Raw genomic sequence first — 23,632 nt, 5'->3', positions numbered from 1 at the left:
GTATAAATCGTGGTGCTGAGTGCACGTGATGCTGGTCACCAGCAAAAAAAGGAAGATGTGTTTTTGTGGACAAGGGGACAGAATAGGTTGTATGGATGGGGGTGGGAGCAACTGGCAAGTAATTTATTAATTACAGAAGTAAAATTAGCTAACAAGAAAGTGCTTTAATTACAGAAGGTTTCCAGGGCACAGTTTTACCAGAGGACAATTCAGTATTTCACAGTTTAATTTTTCTCTTTTGTTCTAGGCTCTGGATGTTGACCGAACTGTTCTCTATAAAATGAAAAAATCTGTCAAAGCCATAAACATATCTGGTCTGGGTAAGTACTTAATTTCTGGTAGTTCACGTTGGTAAAATTGGGGGATTTAAAGAGTCATCTGTCTTTCTGGATCAGAAAGAGTTGTAGGAATAATTCTGAGAAGAGAAAAATGTATGTTTTAAATAGCAGTCCTGAATTAGCTGTTTGATCATGAGCTCAGTAAGGATGAAATTTTGGGAGGTAGCTGAACTAGTCTAGCTGGTGTGGTGCTTCAAACTGGGGAAGACGGGTTCTACTCTTCCCACCAGATCTGGGCTACTTCTGCCACCCCTGGTGTGCATGGCAGATCCTTAGATGAGGTTTTTAGCTCATATAAAGTTGCATATGTAGTGAAATCAACTTAACTGGGATTAGATGGGCACCTGAAATAGTATGGCTCACGTGTTATGGAGAGCTGAGAGCATGGGAGATGTGAAATTACTCTCTTTGGCAGCGATAGGAAGCTACTTTGGCTCTACTGCTTTATGAAAACTCACCCTTCCTGGTGGCTTCCAGTTAGGTGTGTTTAGAACTTCATGACGAGAGTGAGCTGAGGAGCTGCAATTTTTTTATTGTCATGATGCACAAAGTTAGATACTTCTTTTACAGTGCTGATAAAAATACAAAGAACTATTGCTGTGCGCATTTTTCTGTGTGTGCCAATCTCATGGCGTTTAGTGTGTTTATCTTCTTTGAAGAAATAACTGAAGCTTTTGTTTTCATGGATCAGCAGCATTTTGTGAATAAGAAACAGTATTTGTTTTCGTTGATAAGACAGCATTTTGTTGGCTTTTGTTCTTGCTTTGCAGTTCATAGCAATTAGGGCTCACAAAACCTATATTATATGCAAAATAGATGGGCCTGGCGACCTTGGAGAGCCACCAGTGTGTGACAGAATTTGTGGGCATGTCGGTGTTCAGATGTAAAGTTGTAACAAGAACTGCTGTTACGGTATAATTCTTATCAGCTAATTGAAAGGAAGTTTGTTCTTGTCTAACCTAATGAAGCTGTTATCTTTGGAGGGCTCAGCTGAAGATTCATCTGGAGGTGTGGCACCTGTTACGTATTTATTTGGCACTTTTTCTTCTGTGGGTTTTTAATATATAATATTTGAGTGCCTGACTCTGCCTTATACTCAGTGTACTCAGTAGAGCACAGAAGCATAAAATAAGTACCTTGCCTTGTTTTTAAATTCATGCTGCCCAGTCTTGACAGTAAAGGTTTGGAGGCATTTATCTTCCATCAGCAAAAATATCGCTAACCCAGCCACTTGCCAGCTCTTGGGGTTTCTTTAGACAGAACAAAAACTGTGGACCTGCACTGATAAGAACACGGTTACTGGATTTTTCATATAGGTTCCCTGAGTATGAAGTATACATGTTCTGGCTTTCTTCTTTAATGTATGAATTTTGAAAACTTTAGATAGTGACTCCTATTTGTACACAATTTAGTTTCTTACTTTAGGAAAGACTCTAAGCCTTCAAACAAACCTGGCTCAGATTTCTTTTTTTTTTTTATAAATTCCAAACCTTTTGTTTATAAGAAACTTAAAATCCATCAGGAAGAAACCGTAGGGCAAGGAGGAAAAGCTTTTGGAAAGCTCCATGAAAACAATATCCTTGTGTTCTTCAGAAGTGCTTGTGGAGCCCCAGCTTGGCTGACAGTGTTGCTGCAGTAACTACTGTCAGCATTCTGGGGAACATCTCAGAACCACTGCGAAACTGCTGGGTTTGTTGACTTTGTTTAATCTGATACATAAATCCAGAAGAACAGTCCCTAGGATACTGTGGAGTAGAAAACTCATGGGGAAGCGGTGTGGAATAAAAAGCTCTTGTTTCCTAAAGTAGAAAGCCAGCATGACTCAGCTGCTGATTGCACACATAACTACAGCAATTAATGGTAGCGGCCTTTTCTCCTTGTTTTCGTGCAGTTGCAGCTTTCTGGTTTTGCTGCCCTGACCTCCACCCTCTCCTGGGTTCAGACACACAAAGCTGGATGCAGGAAGCAGTAGGAATGCAGAAAGCAGTATGGAAATAATTCATGCACCTGCCAGGGTATCTGTGTGAACTAGAGGAGCTGTGACCTATCACATTGGGTTTTTTGCTGTCTGCTGTGCCACTTTGTTCAAAGCTTGATCAGCTGTGTGTACATCACACAATCGTATAAGTTGAATGTTCTTTATCCTAAAGCTCAAGCAGCAAAAAGCTTGGTAAGCGCTCAGTCCTTGCTGTTAATACTAAGGAAAAATGAGTACAGCTCAGTGTTAGGACCGAGTTTTCAAATTGAATGGCTATGTGCAAACTGCCTTACAGGCTGCAAAGTCAAGTGCTCGGGGTAGAAACTTGCTGTTTGTGCAAATTCCTTTCTGCATGTACGTTATAACAGTCTCATACACAATATTATACCACTATTCTACAGGGGTTGGAAATTATAGAAAACCTGTAGCTACTTGAGAGATGAAGTTCTTGAACGGCTAGCCAAACAGGAATGTGAGGGGACAGGCTTGTTGTTAAGTTGGAGTGTGCTAGATTTATTGAACAGGTTGTATAACTAATTCATAGAAATTTAGAGAAAGGACGTTGCATCAAGGATCTTTTGGATATTAAATACATTGACTTATACAGATGGGTTTGAAATGGAACAGCATCATTGCTTGTCTGAACAGATTAATCCTCTCTAAATAATCTTCAGGATTTATGCTGGTCTCGTTTAATGACCAAGAATGGTCTTTGTTCTTATTAATGCATAATTGGTTTCTAGGGTGCGTTTTTTTCCTGACTTCCTTTGAGGGGTTAGAAATTGGTCACAGCTAGAATAAGGCATAGGCAACATTAACTTTCTCAGGTGCCAGCTTGATGGGCTTTGTCCACGTGCGCAAGCTTGACATGGTCACTAAGCTTGGGTTCGGATAGACTTTTGGCTTTATTCCACAGATCAAGTCGACAGGGATTTTTAATGCCTGCCTACACAAGCAAGTAATCCAGTATCCTAGGAGTGGGTCAGTAGGTCAAAGTAGTTTAGACTTAGGCCCCTCAGATTTCCCTTTTATTTGAATCACGAGAACTTGCTTTAGGCTTGAATTTCGTCTCATATATGATAAACCCACAGAATATGCAGCTCAATGCTTTTGGAAGGATAGAAGCGTTAGATGTGTCTGGATGACTTGCAGCGATGCAGCCTGCACAGTGATTTGGAACCTACTGAAGTCTGTCTTAAGCACTGAATCGCTTCTGGGGCAGAGCTTCATTGTCTCAGAAAGGAATCTAGTTGTGAATCAAAATTGCTTTTAGAACTGAGCTGGCCTGTGGTAAATGCAGACTGCAAGGATTTGCTTCAAATCCCCACTGCTCCTCTGAATCGGAGAGCTGACATAGATACGGGTTTTATCCTCATCTGTAGTGGAGTTCATAGTCCCATTTCCTAAGGTGACCCGAGAGTCTTATTTGATCTGTTGCCTTCTGTTGTAGAGATCCAGGATGCTGCCAACACACTTGATCTCCTCTCTTTCTTTGTTCAGCATCCAGTTAAACATAACAGCACACAGTTAAAATTAGAGAGTGTTAATAAGAGTCTAAAATTTCACTATAGGAGTTGGTAATTGCTGTGCAGTAATATTGTGGGTCTTTCTAGAGTGGATGCTTGTCAGGTGATTGTCTTGTCTTGATGACAGCTTGTCCTTTGCACAATATGTGAATAAATACACGTAAACCAGAATGAGTGAGAAGGACAGACTTCTGGCAGTCCAGCATTGAACTATAAGTAGTAAATGTTTATTGTATCCGTAAATAATTTTAGCAAGAAATCCTCTGATTTTTTTTTTTTAAAGAACTCAGTTGTAATTTCAGTAGCCTTTTATCTACTGATGATATTTTCATGTTTTGCTCTTTTTGAAGCTCACGTGGAAAATGAAGAACAGTACACACAAGCACTGGAGAAATTTGGAGGCAACTGTGTTTGCAGGGATGACCCAGATTTGGGAACAGCGTTTTTAAAATTTTCTGTGTTTACAAAGGAATTAACTGCACTCTTCAAAAATTTGGTAAGAATTACTTAAGAAAAACATGTTGAAATTTCAAGGCCATTACAAAGGCTGTATTGCTGATTTATGACAGCTCTTCATGTTGAAGACAGTTTGTGCTTTAGCAGCCACTGTAATTAAAAAAAAATTCTCAGCTTAAGAAAATGTCTCATGCCATTGCCTTTCTCCTTGAAAAACCTAAAACACAGAAACCCCCCAAAAATAACAACAAATAAACCCGAAAACAAAAATCCCAAACCACCACAAAAACCAAACAAACCCAACCAAAACCCCCCTCATTCTCATGTCTAAAAGCTTCCCACAATGAAGTAGTTATAACATGGATTGTGAAACACACATACCAAATTGCTTAAAACTTGTGAAACTGGCAATAGCCAACTTGGTTTACTCTGTGTTCATGTTGCTACTACTTTACTTTTTCACACTTTCCATTTGTATGTATAAAGGGAGGTTTTTATGTCCCTGGAAAAAGAGAGTCTCTTGTTTCTCAGGGAAGAGAGTCAGGAAAACAAAATCAAACATAATGCTATAATGACAATAGTGTCCACTGGGGACCAGTCCTGAAACTGAAGCCAGTAAGGCTAAAAAGCACTATTCAGGGACCCAAATGGGATGGAGCCAAATGGAAGAACATGAGTTTTAATTATGAATGGAGAATTTTCAGCCACAATTTCACATTAATCAGAGGGCACAAAAGGAGCAGATTCTGACTACATTCTACTAGCAAGAGCTTTCCCATGTCTGAGTAAGTCCCAAATATACTTGAAACCACAGAACTCTTAAACCCTGGGCAAGGAAGGGGAGGTGACCCAGATTCCTACAAGCACTTAAAAAGTCTCTGCTTGCTGAAATCAATAGGTTGGGCATATCAAATGCTTTTGTGACTCTCAACCAAATGTCTGTAGTTTGCAGCCAGCTGGTCATAATCAGTTCTTCAGGGAATGTTTCCAGCTGATGGGATTTAGGGAGGCCCTGATGCTGTCCTCTCCTTTTACTCAATCATGTTATTGACAGGAGAGAATCTTGCGCCAAATGTATTTATCAGCAATGAAATGTATTTCATATTTGTCATATTGATTCGAATATCTCTAGTTGTACGAATATTATCTGAGATTACGTATCAGGAGAAGCATCTTTACTGAAGTGTGAGTCAGTCAGTTATCCCGAGTCTCCCGTACGGAGGTCCACTGCTCACCCAGGAAGGGAAATAGAATGGGTCTTCTAATTGTAACCTTCTGTTGACTAAAACCCCCTCTCTATCATATACTAATTGCAAGATGGTGACTTCATTAGGCAAATGGATCTGGGAATTGTGATGTTTAGGTGGTTTTAAAAAGCAATCTACTAAAAGCTGCACCCCCTGCCCAGAAAAAACCTTTTAATGTATTATATTTCAAGACGACTTTTGAAAGCTAAAAAATATTGTCATTTTACCAAAAATCTTAACCATTTGTTCTCTTAGAAACAGTAATTGCTATCATTGCAAAATATTTGACAAGAATAACTTTTCTTCTAGAAACTGGAAAGGAAAATGAACTAAAATATCTGTAGGAAGTGGGATGCATGCTTATATTATGTTTCCTTATCCATGTAGGCTTTTTGTATGTCTTCTCTGAGGACTATTTCTAAATCTTTTTGCTGTGTACTGCTTTATCACTAGCATGTATGTATTTTTGCTTCAGTTTGTATGTGTAACAAGAGGATATATCACGAGAAAGTAGCTAAGTCTTTAGTTTTTCTCAGCTTGTGGTTCTCATTTTCTCTGCTTTTGAAGCGGATAATAATGTTGCATGGACATTATTGTAATTGTTTTTTTTTTTACATTGCAATGGCATAAGCACCTGCTCTCTTCTTTATCACTGTCTGATGAAGGGCACGTCTCTCTAAGACTCTGCTCTTTCCTGATATGCATAATATTGTTGAGATACGAAGTTTTTTGTTGTCTCCTGACTAACAAACGAAAACTGAAAAAATAGAGGAACCTCATAATCTTTGAATTTGATATCTAAGAAAATAGTTTCCTTCAGAAAGAAATACATACAAAAAAACCTCCGTTCTTGCATGAAAATGCTGTGTGTATAAACAAGAATTCTAAAATTATAAGAGAATTATAAGACAAAATTACAGTTTCCTGTAACTGCACCTATTAGAAGTTAATACTGCTAGAATAAACTGTTGGTAACCAATCACTTTGAATATTTGTTCGTCACTGATGGAGGTCTAGTGTTCTAAGAGATTACGAAGATATTGGCTAGTGTAGAAAGTCCTATTTTTTTACAGTCATGGACATGTATGGAACACAAGCCCCATGCATTCTAACGGTGTGTTGAAGGGGTCAACTCTGAAAGCTTTAAGCACGTTGACAGTAGAAAAAAACATCTCTCTGTTCTTGTAGCACCCAACATGTATTCGTTGTAACCCAAAAATGCAGTCAGGGCCATACAACCTATGTTCTTAAAAAAAATACTTTGAAAGATACTCTCTTTAAATAGACCCATCCCTGGAGTTTCACAGGGCACTGAGAGTCTGCAGAAGTTTTTAGCTGGAGTGAGTGGAGAATGCGCAAGGAAGTGAGAAGTCATGTTCAGATTGGAACAGATGCCAAAGCTATTAACATTGGCAAAGCTTTAGGGCTACTGTCAAGTTTTGCTTTGTCATATATTTTGCTTTTGTTTCTAGAAGCTGATGCCTTCTGTCAGCTCTTGGCCTGGGTGGCATTTGGAGCTGTAGCTCTAAAATGCTACTGCAAAAAGGTTTACCTTAAACTTGTCTTTAATAATGTAGAGAAAAGCCATCCTAAAGTTGTTCTATTTCAACAGGAGGGTTAAGTTCTTGTTTTCCTTAATATTTTTTAAAGATTTTCCAAAAGACTTTGATGTTTTCTTGGCCTTATCAAGGCATCAGCGTGTTAAACCATTTCATTAACAGCTGAAGTTTTTTTGTTTTTTGTTTGTGGTTTGTTTTTTTTTTTGGAGTCCAATTATTCAACTGTAAACTATTCACATTAAAGGTCACGTCTTGGGTTTTTATATGTTTTGCTATGCTTCCTTCATGTGTGCACTTTTAAATAGTGCATAAAACTAAAAAACATCCTTTGAAGAACTTTTGGCTTCTCACTTTTGAAGTGATTTATAAAACATATCTGTAAGAGAAGTAATAAATTTATTTTTATGATGTACCAGGTCCTTGTAACTACTTACTTTAGCCTTTCTAACATGTTACTTCTATTGTTTGGATCAGTTTATGATGTATACATTTATTTCTTCTCTTAACGTGGCTCAAATACCAAGCTACAAATTGTTCTCCAACTTCTGGTTTATAAATGTCTTTAGGAAGATGGAGTGATCAATGTGTCTTTTGTTTGTGAACTATCAGAAAACAGTAGAGGCATTTTCAGAGGTAACACAGTACCTTTTGGGCACATATAGTATTGCTTCTTGATGGTCACCTGGGTGTTAGTTCTTGATGGTCCAGTGACATCCACAGTTCCTGAGTAGGTTAGGTCTGTATGGCACTTGTTTATAGTGTTAATTACTCTGCCTTCCTAACAAATTCAGTGCCAAGTGATAGGGATGTGAATCTCGATGTGAAAAATGTTAGGATGAGGAAAGGCTGATTGCAACAAGTTTGCACTTGAAATACTTTTTCCTTTAAATTCTATTCTTAAATTGCTCAGAGGAAGAAATAAAATCTGCAGTCACCCATCATCTTTGTTAGCACTCCTTGAAACAAGATTTGATCTGTGAAGATGAAGTGGCTATTTAACAAATTCCATTTTCTGTCTGTTGCTCTTCTACATACTCTTGTCCCTCCTTTTTTATTTATTTAAATTTAAAGCTAGTGAAACATGTTGAAGTGGGAGGACTGGAATCTGGTATTTCCACTGTGTGGAAGGTAGCTCAGAGGAAGAGACTCCATGTGAGAAGTTTTTCTATTATTAATCCCTGGATTTTTAGCCTGGAAAAATGGAAGAACACCAATAATATTTCTCTCACCATATGGTCCTGTTGTACTTTATTTTTTAAATGTAAGGAGAAAGGTGGTTTGCTTGAACATAAAAGGTAACAAATAACAAAATAGAAGGGAACACCGTTTATGTAGTATATAATGAATTTTAGAAATGTATTCCCAGAATTTTCTCTCTGGGATAATAGGTCAGACGAAGGATTTAAAAATACGTTTGGTGCCTGAAACTTCACAAGCATATTTTATTTAGAAGGACTTGTCTTAGTTAAGTGCATATTTGAGGTTGGACTATTAAATGTGACAGTTAATTATTTAAGTTGCATTGTTTCTGTTTTTTACTCATACACTTGAGGAAGGGTTGGCTTAATGGTGAGAGGAAAAATTAAGAATGCTGTTTGATTTACGCATGTAAAGATGTAAACTGAGATGTAGTAATTTCTCCTTAGTGGCATTAGTTCAGGTCCACCTAGGATCTTATCTTTATTTCTTTGCCAAAAAGAAATTGATCCAGCTGGAAGAAATTCAGAGGACTGTAACAAGAACTGATTGAGGCTTGAATATGTTGATTTATGCATAAAGCTTAGAAGAATTGGAATGTACAGTTTGGCTCACAGATAACTGTGATTGTGGAAGAGGAAAATAATAAATTGCATATAAATGGGATCTCAGTGTGAAAAATAATAGATGAAGTGTTGCAGATGAAGTGGTAGAAGCTTACCACTTAGGTGTTTAACCTAGATTAGAAAAATGTACCGTTGGGAGTTCTTCTCTTGCAAGGAAGATGGACTGGAATAACCTCAAGTCTCTTTCTTTCTACGCTTTTAAAGATCTACGCTTTATGGTTTTAAGAATACCTTTAAAAAAAATCTCTCTGTCATTTTGTGCTTGCGCTTCCTAATAGAAAAGTCCCTAGCCCGTAGTTTGTGTAGCGGTGGTGGTACAGGGGCTGTTTCCAAGTAGTACATGGTGCCAACATCCAATATTTTTCTAGGCAGCTGAGCCAGCAGCTCCATGTGGGCTCTTAGTGGTGTTCAGCTCCTGCTTTGCTGGACTCACATTTCCTATGGCACACAAGGGTGGTGGGTGACGTCCCACCTCAGCCAGCAGCCTGGAGGGATGCAGTGCGATGGGGCACAGCACCACGCTGCCGGTGGGGCAGGGAGAAGGCAGCATTGTGTCCTTTGCCTGCAAGAGGGAGGCATGGCGCAAAGGTGAAGTTTGTGCTACAAGGCTTTGTAACGTGATTTTCTGAAGTCTTGTGGCTAGATGCTAAAAGCTCGAAGTGCAGACGAACAAGCTGTCTCTCATCTATAACAGATGTTCTGATTTCTACTTGCTCCCTGCTGTGTTGGTTGGCATTGTCCTACTAACGCTCACATCACTGGGAAAGCTTTTGGAAACTATTCAATCCAATAGTACTTGCCATAAAAAAATGAAAATCGCTTAAACAATGCCAGCAGGCGGTACTGCCGTCACTCGTATGCATCCATGTTCATTGGGGGTTGAGAAGCCCACAGCCAAGTACATGAACCTATATCTAGAATTTAATAATGGCAATAGGGTTCATATCATACACTGTTTGGCTGCCTTAATTTTAGTTTTAAGGTGCACTCTGTTTATCTGCATGTTGAGAAAAGCATTTAACTTTTTTTCTCGCATTTAGAGAACAACAAAACCTTTTGAAGTGCTGCAGACACCACCATCTGAAGCTGTTCTGAAAGAGACCTGTTAAAATAAGCTTTGTTGTTTAGCCATAGGCTCTTCAACTGCTTGAAAATCTTCTTTCCCCTTTGCAAAGTTTGGCCTGGATCTTGCCTCTACCATCGCATCTGGCAGCTGCGTGTTTGTTTATTTTTATGTTCTCCCTCCTGCCATTTCTTCCTCTCCTCCTCTGAGCCTTCTCCAAGTTAGGAAGTTTTAATTTATTCCCCTGTCTCTGTCATTTTACCTTGTTGGAAGCTGTCAGAGGAAAACTGCGAGCCTGCCAAAGCAGCAGTGTTGGAAGTGGAAACCAGGTTAAGTGGTTTTTTTTTTCCCTTTTTTTTTTTTTTAAACACGTGGAACTTGCCAGTGCTCCTGATACAGGATGACTTCAATTCCTGTGAAGCTTTCCTGTACCTTTGTGCCTATCTTTTAAAAGAATGCTTTAAAATATAAAATAGTTAAAATGCTGAGACAGTTGTGTACTTTTTAGCTCCCTGTATACACAGAGAGTAGGAGCCAAAGCATATTTAGTGCTTCTCTAAGTGCCAAAAATGGGTCTGTATTTTTAGATAGTTCAGCTTAAGCTTTTCAAGGAAGGGGGGGGAAAACATTAAGATCTTCCTGCTTACCGATTTGTAAATATGAGCAAGTATGATTTGAGACATCGTTTGGAGTATCATATCCAATTCTGGAATCTTCAACATAAAAAGGATATGGAGCTGTTGAAATGGGTCCAGAGGAGGCTACAAGGATGATCCGAGGGCTGGAGCACCTCACTTATGAGGACAGGCTGAGAGAGTTGGGGTTGTTCAGCCTGGAGAAGAGAGGGCTCCGAGGAGGTCTCACCTTCAGGTACCTTCCAGTACCCGAAGGGGCTACAAGAAAGCTGGGGAGGGCTGTTTACAAAAGCTTATAGTGATAGGACTTAGGGCAATGGGTATAAACTGGAGAGGGGCAGATTTAGACTAGACATAAGGAGGAATTTCTTCGCTATGAGAGCGGTGAGGCACTGGAATATGTTGCCCAGGGAAGTGGTGGCTGCCCCATCCCTGGAGGTGTTCAAGGCCGGGCTGGATGGGCCTTGAGCAGCCTGATCTAGTGAGAGGTGTTTGGAACTGGGTAGGCTTTAAGGTCCCTTCCAGACCAAACGATTCTGAGAGTCTATGATTCATCTAACTGGGTTAATAATGACAAGTTCATGCATTATATATGTTCACATTTGTTGCAAGTGAAATAGAAGTGCGAGGAATACAATAGGCTGGTAGTGATATAGAGGTGATAACACACAGAAGGAATTAATTTGAATAGGCAAGTGTTCTTCAGACTTTTAAAAAGCATGTTGGGTTTTTTCCTCCTATTCTTCTCTTAAAGTCACTTTGGACTGTCAGGTGCCGTGACTGGAATTTCTAGGAAATGTCCAGAACTTGGAGGCTGATTGATGTTTATATGAATATGTCTGAGTTAATACTTGAGGGTCTGACATTTTTTCTTCTTTGCCTTAAGGAAAAAGTTGTCTCGAGTCTGCTGTTGAGAAAGGCTTTGTGTCTGCTTTGTGGTAAATTATCTGGATTTAAAAAATAATTAAATGAAGGTTGTGAAAGTACTGATCTTTAGGTTACACCTTTCAACAGCATCATGCAAATAATGTAGAAAACCACAGTGGAAAACTTCGCAAAGGATGAGATCTTAGATTAGACCTCTTCTTTTTCTCTGCCTGGGTTGCCTTTCTGGGTGTGTGTGTCTGTAGGTGTGTGCGTTCCATTTGTGTTTTTCTAGAAGTTTTTATTTTTCTACCCAAGTTCTGTGATTTAAACCTTTTCACTTATCTCCTCTTTCTACAATGTATAATTTTATTAACTACAAATGTGGCTATGCTGGTGTACAGATGTTGTAGTACTGCTAACAACACAACAAGGGGGATTATTTCCAGCACCTACCAGCTAAACATTCAATTTTTATAGGAATTACGTTAAAAACAAGCACGAAAAGCTGAAATTAGTATCAGCTTGTTTCTAAGGGGCTGTAGTTGGATCTTCCAGTGTTTTGAAGAGGAGGAAGAGGAGAACAGAGGAGGGGAAACCTAATTTGTGGTAAGGTTTTAAAGATTAGTTTTCCTATATTTCTTTAGCCTCCCTGTGCAGAGGTAATCTGTTTAAGTTTTGAAGAGGAAGGGTAGAGGTTTGGGAGCTTTGTTTGTTTATTTTAAGAGCAGCTGTTGTTACCACTGGGGATGAGACCCCTGAGTTTGTTCTAGTGAGGCCAAAACATCAGGTGAACCATGAGGTGATTAAGTTATGTATTTTTCAATTCTGGGGAGGCTGAAGCATGACAATTGGAACTGTTTTTCTCTGGAGTTCCTGTTGGTGTCCTTTCTTCTTGGGATGGGTTACCCTAAAAGGGACTTCAATGGTACTGATGTTCCTGAAGAAACAGAAGCGTTTGTTGCTACATAGTGCAAAGTTCTTTCTGTACTTTGAACATTTTGTCAGGCAACACTATAATCAGCTGGGGGTGTTTAGCCTGGAGAAGAGGAGGCTGAGGGGAGACCTCATTGCTCTCTACAACTACTTGAAAGGAGGTTGTGGAGAGGAGGGAGCTGGGCTCTTCTCCCAAGTGACAGGGGACAGGACAAGAGGGAATGGCCTCAAGCTCCGCCAGGGGAGGTTTAGGCTGAACATTAGGAAGAAATTTTTCATGGAAAGGGTCATTGGGCACTGGCAGAGGCTGCCCAGGGAGGGGGTTGATTCACCTTCCCTGGAGGTGTTTAAGGCACGGGTGGACGAGGCGTTGGTGGACATGGTTTAGTGTTTGATGGGAATGGTTGGACTCAATGATCCAATGGGTCTTTTCCAACCTGGTGATTCTATGATTCTATGATTTGAAATCCATTGTTATGTATGCATTTCAGTGTTTCTTGAATAAAATAATGTCCTAAAAGAACAGCAAACAATAACATCAAAAAAGAAATCCCTCCAAAGGCAACCTCACCACACTGCTGCAACAGTTATTCTTTTTTCCCCTCTATTGTAAGGTCCTAAAATACTCTTCACTGCAATCCATTTGAATTGTTACAGTTTAAACTCTGTGCCCAGACATGATGGACATTTTCCCTGAATCATAAAGGATTGGGCACTAAGTCTTTCTTTTCCTGGTGTATGCTACTTACTATCTTAGTTCTACCCTCTGTCTTCAGTCATTTTCCTTATCAAACATTATCGTACAGGTACTTAAACTAGAACCATGATTATTTTACTGTTGTCTTAATTTGATTTTTTTTTTTCTTCTTGGATTACTTGTTTACTCTTGAATTACTTGCTTATCCAAGACCTCATAAAAGCCTATTTCAAAATCTGGGTAAGATAAATAAGGCAGATGTATTACTTTTTTAAGAATACATGGAAAATATTTGAATAATGGCTTTCTTACAGGCCAGCAATCTTTGTCTTTATAACTTCTGTCAGAAGAAGATGCCTCGTATTGTGAGAACAGTGGATGCGTTTTACGGAATAAGTCTGAAGGAACTGGAAAAGAAACATGATTAATTTAAAATATACCGATGAACTTAAAATTTTCTGTCTTTTATCTATTTTATAATTGTTTTCATGTAATTTAAATAGTAAAATCAGGGAATGTATAATTAGTGGTCTTATTTTGGAGTCACTGTTGGGTATTTATCATTAGGCATAATTCTACAGGTTTCCTACTAGCTTGGGTTATAGTGTTTCCAGGGTAAGTTTAATTAACTCATGTTGCCTCCGCCTTTGATTAGTGTCTACTGATAAACATCTTCACAGAGCAGGGTTAGGAAAATAATATATGAGATTTCCTTGTCAAACTTTCTGAAATGTGTGAATTAACACAGTGTACACCTGCATTAAAATATATTAAATATTTTGGTCTAATTTTCTTGTTACAGATTCAGAATATGAACAACATAATCACTTTTCCATTGGACAGTTTGCTGAAGGGAGATCTAAAAGGAGTAAAAGGGGTATATTTAACTTCTTATTTATATGTAAAACTATTGTTAGTACAATAAATACGTTTAGCTAATGTTTTGAACTTATTTGGTGGAAGGCATGAGATACTAAAGTAATGTGTTCACTTAATAAACAAGAGATTTTTTTGTGTGTGTGTGAATTGAATCATCCCTTCTGTTTGTGGTTCCACGTACAGCGTGCTCTTGGCTATGTATACCAAACAACATTTGAGAAAAGCAGCCCTGAGGTATAGGAGATAAGCAGAGAAGGAGTTGCAAGAATTATTAATTTCCAAATATTTATTTAATTGAGAGAGGGTAGTGCTTTATTTAAAAGGATTATTATTAATATATTTATTTTATATTCTAAACTTACCTGGAACTACTTGGATTATTCAGGAAGATGCATTAGACCACATGAGCGTAGGATTTTTCTTAACAAAGCTGAAATCTGTCTGTGCCCTGAGGTTATTTCCTATTTGAAATAATAACTGAGGACTCAAATGATGATATGTTTATTATAAGTTTCAAAGCCTATAGCCAACAAACTGATTTGGCTTATGCTTCATTTACTACTGAGCAAACAGGAAGCCACTGGCAGCTATTGTTCCAGGATACTGACGGTAGAAAAATCTACATAGACTGAAAATCGTCTCCATAAATTACCGGAGAATAAAGAGATTGTTTAATAAGATAGGTTTATTATCTTTGTGTTGCTTGCTTACCACATTTTGCTTTTCTTGTTCCCTTTTTCTGTGTCAGAGTAAATACATTTAATACAATACAGTGCTGCCCCATGTTCCTGACTTGAGAAAATAATCAAATGCTGCTTTAATTAATTTTATAGTTGTCAAAAGAACTAGCTGGCATGTAGGAATTAGTTCCTAATCTGTAGTTGCAAAGTTTTTCAGCATCTGACAGTTGATGTTATTTGGCTGATCTCTTGAACTCCAGCAGAATTTCAACTGCTGCATATTTAAAAATCAGTGAAATAATTTTACAACTTGTTAAGATCATTTTATCCAAATTGTCTTCTTCAAATGGAAGAAATAAAGGAATTTGGAACACAGGTCATTCAAAATGCTCAGCAGAGTTAGTTATGTCGGGCTGTATGGCCAATACTGTTCCCATTAAGTCAGTAGGAAATTGATTTCTTTAACTTCAGTGGAATGAATCAAATCCTTAGCCGAGACTATACTACAGCCTTAGGACAGGCACTGCTTTCCCATGAAGCCAGAGGTGGAGTGATGAGCAAATAGCTGATGTGATTAATCGTATAGCGTGCTCTTGTGACGACACGTGGTTATACCTTCTACGAGTAAAGTGGAGCAGTAAAAAGTGTCCTAGAGATGCTTTTAAAAATTAGTGTAATAATTTTGTATACAAGATTGGTTTTCCTTTGTGCAAGGTTGCTTTTACACAGTCCTTAGGTGAGCTATTCAAGAAAGAGTGGAGTCTCTTATTGCAGTAGACTTCGGCAAATGGCCAAGGTGTGTCTTCATTGTTAGATCCACAGTGTTTTTCATGTAAGTAACTAACCATATTTTTTTCTTTTTCTTGACAGGACTTAAAAAAACCCTTTGATAAAGCTTGGAAGGACTATGAAACAAAAGTGTATGTATCTTTTAAACTTTTAAATAAAAGGCCAATATGAAATCTATAAAGGTCTTTATGTTAAGGTTCTAGACAGAAGTGCTCGCTGGGAAGCTGAGGTTATTTTGTTTCTTCTTTTTCTAAAACCTACCTGGAGCTGTGTGCAAATGCGTGTGCATAGACACAATCATTTCACATTCTGTAATATATGACTTATTTAATGAGTAAGCTGTCTTTTGTGTGCGTGTGTATGTGTTTGTGTGTCATGACAGTGTCTGCGGTAGACCTCTGTGTTTAATGAAGTTCCAAGTAACGAGTGTAATCTCCCAGCGCACATTCTTCCACTGCACGTTCTTCCACTTCAGTTGACAAAGTGTTGCTTTAATTGGGAATTTTGTAATAGCATCCATTGTTACCTTGTAATCTATGTGTGAAGTTCTGTTTACTTTTCTGCCTTCCTTTACTTCTGGAGGACACTGATGTATAAAAGGAAAAGTTAGCCAACCTGATTTCATCCTTAACTATCAAGGGTGCAGGAACATAATTGCACTTGATGTCCTTTTAAGCATTATTTGTTGGTGTTCTTTTTCTTCTCCTCATCTGTGACTAGTTCAGTATAATCAGTAAGTGTCTTTAGTCAGAATAGTGCAGGAGAAATTGTATACTTTACGCCTGAGTGTTTTGAAATGTCTTAACAACAAACATCAGGATTGTGCAAGTCAAGATTTAGTTCTGTATTTGTTAGCCTAAAACTCTTGTAATGACTCTGTCTGTGGAGACTGTGCCCAGTGCTGAGATCTTTAGGAAAACTGTGCTTCATGCTGAGCCTTTGGCACTTAGCAATGAGGTGGTAAGGCTGGGCGGGTTCACTGCCACCATTCCAAAACTTCATGTGCTTCTAGATTGATCCAGTACTGGGAACCTTAGTAAACCACATTGAATTAGTTCAGTTTGCTTAAAGATTTGTGTGTTTTCTGCATTTAATGCCAAGACTGGATGCTCTCAGCAGGTATATTGTGAACTAGAAGTGGATGAACACCTACCTAAGCCTTGTTGACTGTCTCTCGTGTATCTAGCCCAGGTTACCATGAGCCACTTGTTTTAAGGTTCTTGAAACACAATATGAACAGCTATAAAACCAGTTTTAATTTAGTTGGATATAAAGTTTTGTTATTAATCAAATGCATCAATAAAGCATGGCACTTAAGGTCAAACATAATTTTTTTACCTTATAAATCATTGAATGGTTTAGTGCCCCACATCAGGAATAGTTGTTTCCTGGGTTGACCAAGTCAACTGTATCAGCACAGCTGACAGTCCCACAGCAGAATTTCCTACTGGGTTTTATTCTTTATTTCAGTATTGCCAGTATTGTGACTTATTGCATTTCAAGTCACAGATACGGGACCTTTGATTTTCTGAGATAGTGCTGCAAGTAACTGACCATTTCTGATGATACAGGTCCGGAAGAATCTCATATGATGGCACTGCTTAACATAATAGCTTGCAGGTCCCCAACCACCTATTTTGGTGGAGAATCTAGCACCTTTTTCTTATATTTTTTTGATTGTACGAAGTTACCATGATTCTGTGGTGCCCGCTGAGCTGGCACATATGAAGTAATGGGGCAAACTGTCTTCAGAAGTTATTCCTTTAGGTGATTTACTCACAAAAGCAACAAGTTTAGCAAGTTAGCTAAATTCCTTTATTCTTTTGCTGAATAACAATGAGAATGAGTGAATTACTGTTTTCTGGGCTTGGTTTGTCAGTAGGACCTGAGTGGCTTTTGTTTTTTTGAAGCTGCCTAGCTGCTGTAGCTGGATTTTCTAACAAGACATTCTGAAATGTTGAGATAAACCTCCAGTCTGACAGCCTGAATCCTTGGAAGACTGTGATGGCTCCAGTGTTTCGTGTTCTTCATACCAGTGAATAATCTCATTTGGTGCCGTGCCAGCTATCGACTGCTGAAGTAATTAAGATTTCTAATGCTGCCACTGCCTGTGGCAGTAGTTGATCTCTGAGGGTGGGCCATAAAGAGCAGTTCTGGAATTTAGTCTGCTGTTGTTTACCTGTGCTTGGTTGCTGGATTTGAGAGCTTGTTTCCTTATGCATGACGTATCCATAGTGATGTCCCACAAAGTTCATGTGCAGAATTTAAAATACCTTTACACACTGCTGGGGACATATAACAAGAACATGTTAGAACACCAAGATATCTGCTTTTAGAATTTCACCAGGATGATTATGTTGCAGTGATTTAAAGATTTATATTTTGATCATCCTCAGTTTGGTCAGAGCAGGTGCTCTGCTTCAGAGTCAGGTACTCCAGAAATACTTTAATTTGCTTTTTAAACTTAGTTAAGTGCTTGAGAAGTAAAAATGCCCATAGAAAATGTATTTGAGTCTGTATATTTGAGATCTCTCATTTGAGCTTAAGGGCAGTAGATACCTGGAAATGTTGTTGCATATGTTATTTCATCAGGACTTGCATGTGCGATGTTGGCATTGTGTTCATTTTCTGTCTGTGGGATTGAAGCCCATGCTGGTTGTATGATACCATGAGATCTTTTAATTTTTTTCTTTTAACCAACAGTCCTTTAGAAAGACTGCTTTATGATTTTGCTTTCAAGTAAGACATTTGGGTTCCGATCTGTGGCATATTCCTTTTTGCACTATAAGGAGTTGGCCTTTCCAGGTTATGTCTGTAGTTCTTGCAAGTTTTTTAACAAACTAAGCACACCTCCTGGACAATGCTTATTTCTAAGCTTTTTATGTGTCACATTATTCAACATGCAAAAACTGAAGGAAGGTAGCACATGTTCTTCAAGAAATTCTGCAAGATCCATTACCATTTTCTGTGATATTTCCAGGTGGTGGGCTGGTACACTTTCTATGCACTCTATTTTTTTTAAGTGGTTAGATGAAAGCTCCACTTCAGTATTCTAGAGTTTAAAGCTCTTAGTCTAGCCTGTTGCACTCCTTCACTTTGATCAAGACCAAAGGATCATCTGCTTGAAGCTTGGAACAAGGAGCCTGGGAATTCTATATACAGGAATATTCTTTTAAACAAGGGGCTTTTTTTTTTTTTGTGGTTATTTTACAACAGCAGAAATTATTTATTGTAGCTTAAGTTTGGCAGTCAAGGAATATTGTTTTTCAGTGCAAGCTGCCTCATTTTTACCAAGAAGCAGACCAATTTTCCATAGTTCTATTAAGTTCAAACTTAACAGAACTGTCCCTGCAGTAGGACTGCAGGATTTGTCAGACCCTGTTAAATGTAAAATTGGTTCCCAGATAAGCTGAGGTGTTGCCAGTTATAACTGGTCTTCACAAGTCAGAAATAGGATGTTTAATGATGTGATTTTGAAGCTAAAGTCAGAATGTTAACATAAGCTGAATCTGTTCAGGTCAGCTTTATCATCTACTTAATTCTGGACAAAGGAAAACAGTGAGGTGTTCTGGGTTGTTATTGTACACAGTACTGAGGTCTCATGAGATGATAACTGTTTTGATTCTGTGGCTGTCCCAAAATGATCTGAACTTCCTTATAGCTGTGCATTTTGGTCAGCTGTAGCAGTGGAAGCAGAGTCATGTCAAAAAATCTTAATCACGAGTTGAATTTCTGTGTTGTAAATCTTCCCAGTTTCTGCCTTAAAGAAAAGGGCAAAAGGACTGGGAGAACCAACCTCAGGCTCACCTGCAGTTGGTATTGCCAGAGCAGGATGGTGCGTGTAGGTGTTGAAAGCCAGAGTTTGGCTCAGCCTTCTTCAGTCTGTTACCTTAGATGACTCCTTGTTTGGACTGAGCCTAAAAACGGTCCTAGGTTTATGCTCAGTTAGCTACCTTTTCCAGTGATACTTCTTCAAGTATGTGAATATCTGTGTTTTTTTCCCCATCTTTCTCTTTTCCCTTGGGTTAACAAACCATCCAAGGCTGCTAGGCTGGTCTTCGTCTTAGTATTTCTCTGTATCATATGCTTAAAGTCATACCGTTCATCTGCATTTCCTAGTCACAAGTACAGACCAGTGAAGCTAAGCGCCAGATATCAAAGTGGTACTTTTGTTGCCTGTGGAGAAGTGACAGTGTCTTCCTAATTTCTGTCTCAGTGGGCTGTCTTTATAAGGAAGAACTGGAGCTTATTTGCCTCAGTATTTCATCTCTCTTACTTGCACCTTTGTGATGACATACCAAGTACTAATATACCCAAGTGTGACCGATGTTTGAAAGAAAATAAGTTCATTAAAAAGTAGCATTTGTTTTGTTTTTGTTTTCTCCCATGACAATTTCTGAGCTGCTACTTCAAGCTCTGTATGTAATTAAGTGCATTTAAAAATTACGCTGTATCTAGTCTTGTTTGGGAGAGCGATGCTAAGATCCGTTCTTATGCTCTTGGATCGCCGTCCATCATGTTGAGTATTATGCAACCTCTTCGCCCTGTAACCACTTAAATTCTTAGAGTATTTTCCTGAAGATGCCCTTAGCTGATGTAACAGAGGGAGGTTAGATCCAGTTTCTTTACACCTTGGGACTGTTCTTGACTGTGGGAATAAGAGGAGTAACTTACTTAGAGCTTTGTGCCAGCCCACCTCAATCAAAAATTGGGAACATCCCGAGGTGACATTCATGAATAATTCATCTTTTCTCACCATCAATCATTAACATGCCTCAGTTGAAGCCATAAAGATTTTAAAATGTTTTTAAAGCTTTAAGGTAGTTAAAAGCAGTGCCTTTCTCCTGGGACCTCCGTTACAGTCTTTGTTTCCCATATAAAAGCTGGGTGATGCTGCCTGCCACTCGAGCACCGCGGTGGGACCAGGCTGTCTGTGTCCTTGGGGTAGAATTGGTGCAGGCTGAGCTCTTTTTGTTACAAGGCAGTTGCTTTCCCCCATGTACTTAAACACTAATGGCAGACGCGCCGGGGGAGCATGTGGGGAAAGAGTACACATGTCATAAAAACTGCTCATTCTCTCAGCAGGCAGACTGTATTCAACAAGGCAGCAAGCCAGACTTCACCCACATTCTTCAGTTTAATCGGTCTTGTTGTGGTAGTTTTTGAGGTAAAGGCATTGTATCAATTTTGAGCAGGAAATAGAAGCATAAACTGACTGAAGCGTATTATTTTCTCATTTTTTTACCTAAATAGTAGTGTCTGTATTCCAGACATAAACCTGTCTTTCCTGAAGAGAAAGAAATGTTAATTTTTTAAATAAAGGCGTCTCATTGTCAGGCCTCTAAATACCTATTACCTTCAAAAGTCCTGTGCTAACAAGTGTTGTGGTAATGCTATGAAACATAAATGCTTAATGAAAACTAACAAGCTTTTCCTGGGAACACTGGCTCCCTCTCCTCCTTTGCCATTCTCCTTTTAAAAGTCTCTTATACACAATTGAGTGAAGAGAACAAGTTGTTTGAATGTGCTTGTGGCAGTAGGCGGAGGTGTGATACATTACTGTGCAGAAATGCAAGCACTCATATCTAGATATGACTGTCATCATAGGAAGGATATGGAGCTGTTGGAACGAGTCCAGAGGAGGCTACAAAGTTGATCAGGGAGTTGGAGCTCCTTCCATACCAGGACAGGCTGAGAGGGTTGGGGTTGTTCAGCCTGGAGAAGAGAAGGCTCCATGGAGATCTTATTGCGACCTTCCAGTACCTGAAAGTGGCTACAAGAAAACTGGGGAGGGACGTTTTACAAAGGCATGGAGTGATAGGACTAAGGGGAATGGGTATAAACTGGAGAGAGGCAGATTTAGACTAGATATAAGGAGGAATTTCTTCACTATGATGGCGATGGGGCACTGGCCCAGGTTGCCCAGGGAAGTTGTGGCTGCCCCATCCCTGGAGGTGTTCAAGGCCAGGTTGGATGGGGCTTTGAGCAACCTGATCCAGTGGGAGGTGTCCCTGCCCATGGCAGGGGAGTTGGAACTAGATGATCTTTAAAGGTCCCTTCCAACTCAAAGTGTTCTATAATTTGTTTCTGAACCATCTGAAGTCAGTTGAAGAATGGAAAAATTGTTATTACAGACTTCTGTAAAGATGTCTGTAGCTATTTCATTAACTAGTGATGTTTTCAGTTTGGGAAACTAATTTTTTTTTTTTTAAACAACATCATCTAAAACAAAACTATCTGAAAATTCTGCAGGTTTTTCTCAATTTACTTCTTCATCCCACTAACCTGACTCAGTAGATCATTGATATTCATAAACTGTAGGTATTTCTGCCACATTTCCTTTTAAAGAGTGTACCTAAGACGAAGTGGAGGTCACATTTTGAAAACAGTGGCAGAGAATGAAAGGGCTAAACAAGATAGCTTTAATACACTGCTTTGAGCCTGCAATTGCGTATTAACTATTATCATTTTGAAAGAGATTAACTGAAAATTAAATGGAAAAAGCTTTGAATAAATCTGCAGATATTAGAGATAAAATACTGGAAAGATACGGACATGCTTTGCTCATTCTGCCCTCTTCTCTCCCACCCTCCAGTGCAGGGTGAGTGAAAGGGAAAAGCTTTCCAGCAATTCCAAAGGGAAAAGATGACTTGTCCATTCAGGACTTGGGTGATGAGAGAGAGGATCATGCCTTATGGTCAGCATTGGCTGACGATAGGATAGAGTAAGATGGGGACTCTTTCACTGGATGGCTAGGATGCCAGAGCTGAAAATGGACAGTCGGGCTGAAAAGGAAGACCAGACAAAGAAAGGATATTTGTAATGAATATGTATATTATTTTGTCAAACAAAATAGTCCTTGGAAGCACTCCATTTTCCAGAGTTCTCCCCATTCAAGTTTGTGCCTTCCAGGTGCTATTCCCAGTCTCCGCACCTTCTCATATACATAGCTAGACTCAGCTTGGCTTACTGCTGTATGGGGAAGGAGAGGGAGAAAGGCAGAGTTGCAGCCACTTCACTACTCCTGCAGGTACTCGGAGTGTTCTACTTGTTTACCCTTGTTCAATGGCTGCAAATAAACTCCAGACTTTGGAGTGTTAAACAGTAATATAGGGCCTGTCCTTTTTAAAGTGTTATTTTTTAAAAAAAAGGCCTACTTTGATGTCTATTTTCACCATAACCTATATGACAAAATTGATTTCTTTGAAATACAAATGGAAATTCATATTGAAAAACACTTCCCTTTCAAACTGGAGCTGTGAAAATAGCCATATAGTGGAAACTGAACAGGCAAGACCATTTATTTTATATCTGATTGTCTTTGTTGTTGTAATTCCTTATCCTGTATTTCAGCTTTACTTGTCTGTTAGACAAATCTGAGCTCGCTATTAGTCATGTGCAGCTGTGGTGTAAATGGACTGACGTGTGCTGAGATTTTAATCGTAGTCAGCAACGTCTGTGTATGTGATATGTGCTGCATGAGCTTCAGCAACAGCAGCTTTACGCAACACTTGCTTTCTTCTGAACTGCTTCCAGAGGATTTTTCGAGAGTTTTCCCAATTCTCTTATTTATGTTGCTTAATTGCTCTGCCTGCAAAACATAAAAACCTTGCAATATTTGGAAATCCTGCAGTGGTGCATCATAGAACTGCCTTTGCTGGGAGGATTTGGTTAATATCACAGCAGAGTGATGCTTGTAACTGAGTTGCCCCTTGCAATTAGGTAGGAAATGCAGCCAGAAGATTTGCCTGCAACACAGGTTTCTGTGGTTCTCTAGAGACAAAATACCTTGTGGTATGATATCAGAGGTAGCGTGTTATTGTAGCAAAACAATGGGTTAAATTCTGGATTACAAAGCTGAAAATGTAGTGAGAGACTGAAAGCACAAATACTAAGGCAATGCAAATGGGAAATACACCATCGTGTATCTCTGGTACTTGTCACCAAGAGTTAGTTTGGTTTTAAAACATCTTCAGAGTTTTTGAAGCTATGGAGCCTGAAGCTCCAGCAAATAGCTTCAAGGATGTTTCATTTCTCTGAATTACCTGGTAAATGTCAGTATGCTTTAGTCTTGGTTTAACCGTCTTTCACCTGTGGGGTATGATTATCCTTAAAGAGCAGAAAGGACTCTTCCACCCAAGCCTAGTTCTTTCTTTAAAAGG

The 23,632-nt window shown here is 39.0% G+C and overlaps 1 protein-coding gene across 3 annotated transcripts in view; it reads left to right on the top strand.

The window, feature by feature from the left end:
- ASAP2 (ArfGAP with SH3 domain, ankyrin repeat and PH domain 2) overlaps nucleotides 1-23,632 on the top strand; it is a 91,585-nt gene that overhangs the window by 21,501 nt on the left and 46,452 nt on the right. For all 3 annotated transcript variants that reach the window (XM_069850505.1, XM_069850506.1, XM_069850504.1), the window contains exons 2-5: nucleotides 248-320; nucleotides 4,193-4,338; nucleotides 13,925-13,999; nucleotides 15,552-15,601. In XM_069850505.1, the coding sequence (XP_069706606.1) occupies nucleotides 248-320; nucleotides 4,193-4,338; nucleotides 13,925-13,999; nucleotides 15,552-15,601 (344 nt within the window). The remainder of the gene's footprint in view (nucleotides 1-247; nucleotides 321-4,192; nucleotides 4,339-13,924; nucleotides 14,000-15,551; nucleotides 15,602-23,632) is intronic.

The sequence above is a fragment of the Phaenicophaeus curvirostris genome, chromosome 2 (genome assembly GCF_032191515.1).
Source record: "Phaenicophaeus curvirostris isolate KB17595 chromosome 2, BPBGC_Pcur_1.0, whole genome shotgun sequence".
In the NCBI taxonomy this organism is placed as follows: domain Eukaryota; kingdom Metazoa; phylum Chordata; class Aves; order Cuculiformes; family Cuculidae; genus Phaenicophaeus; species Phaenicophaeus curvirostris.
The sequence above is the reverse complement of the archived record's forward strand: the minus strand, read 5'-3'. Positions and strand labels throughout refer to the sequence as shown.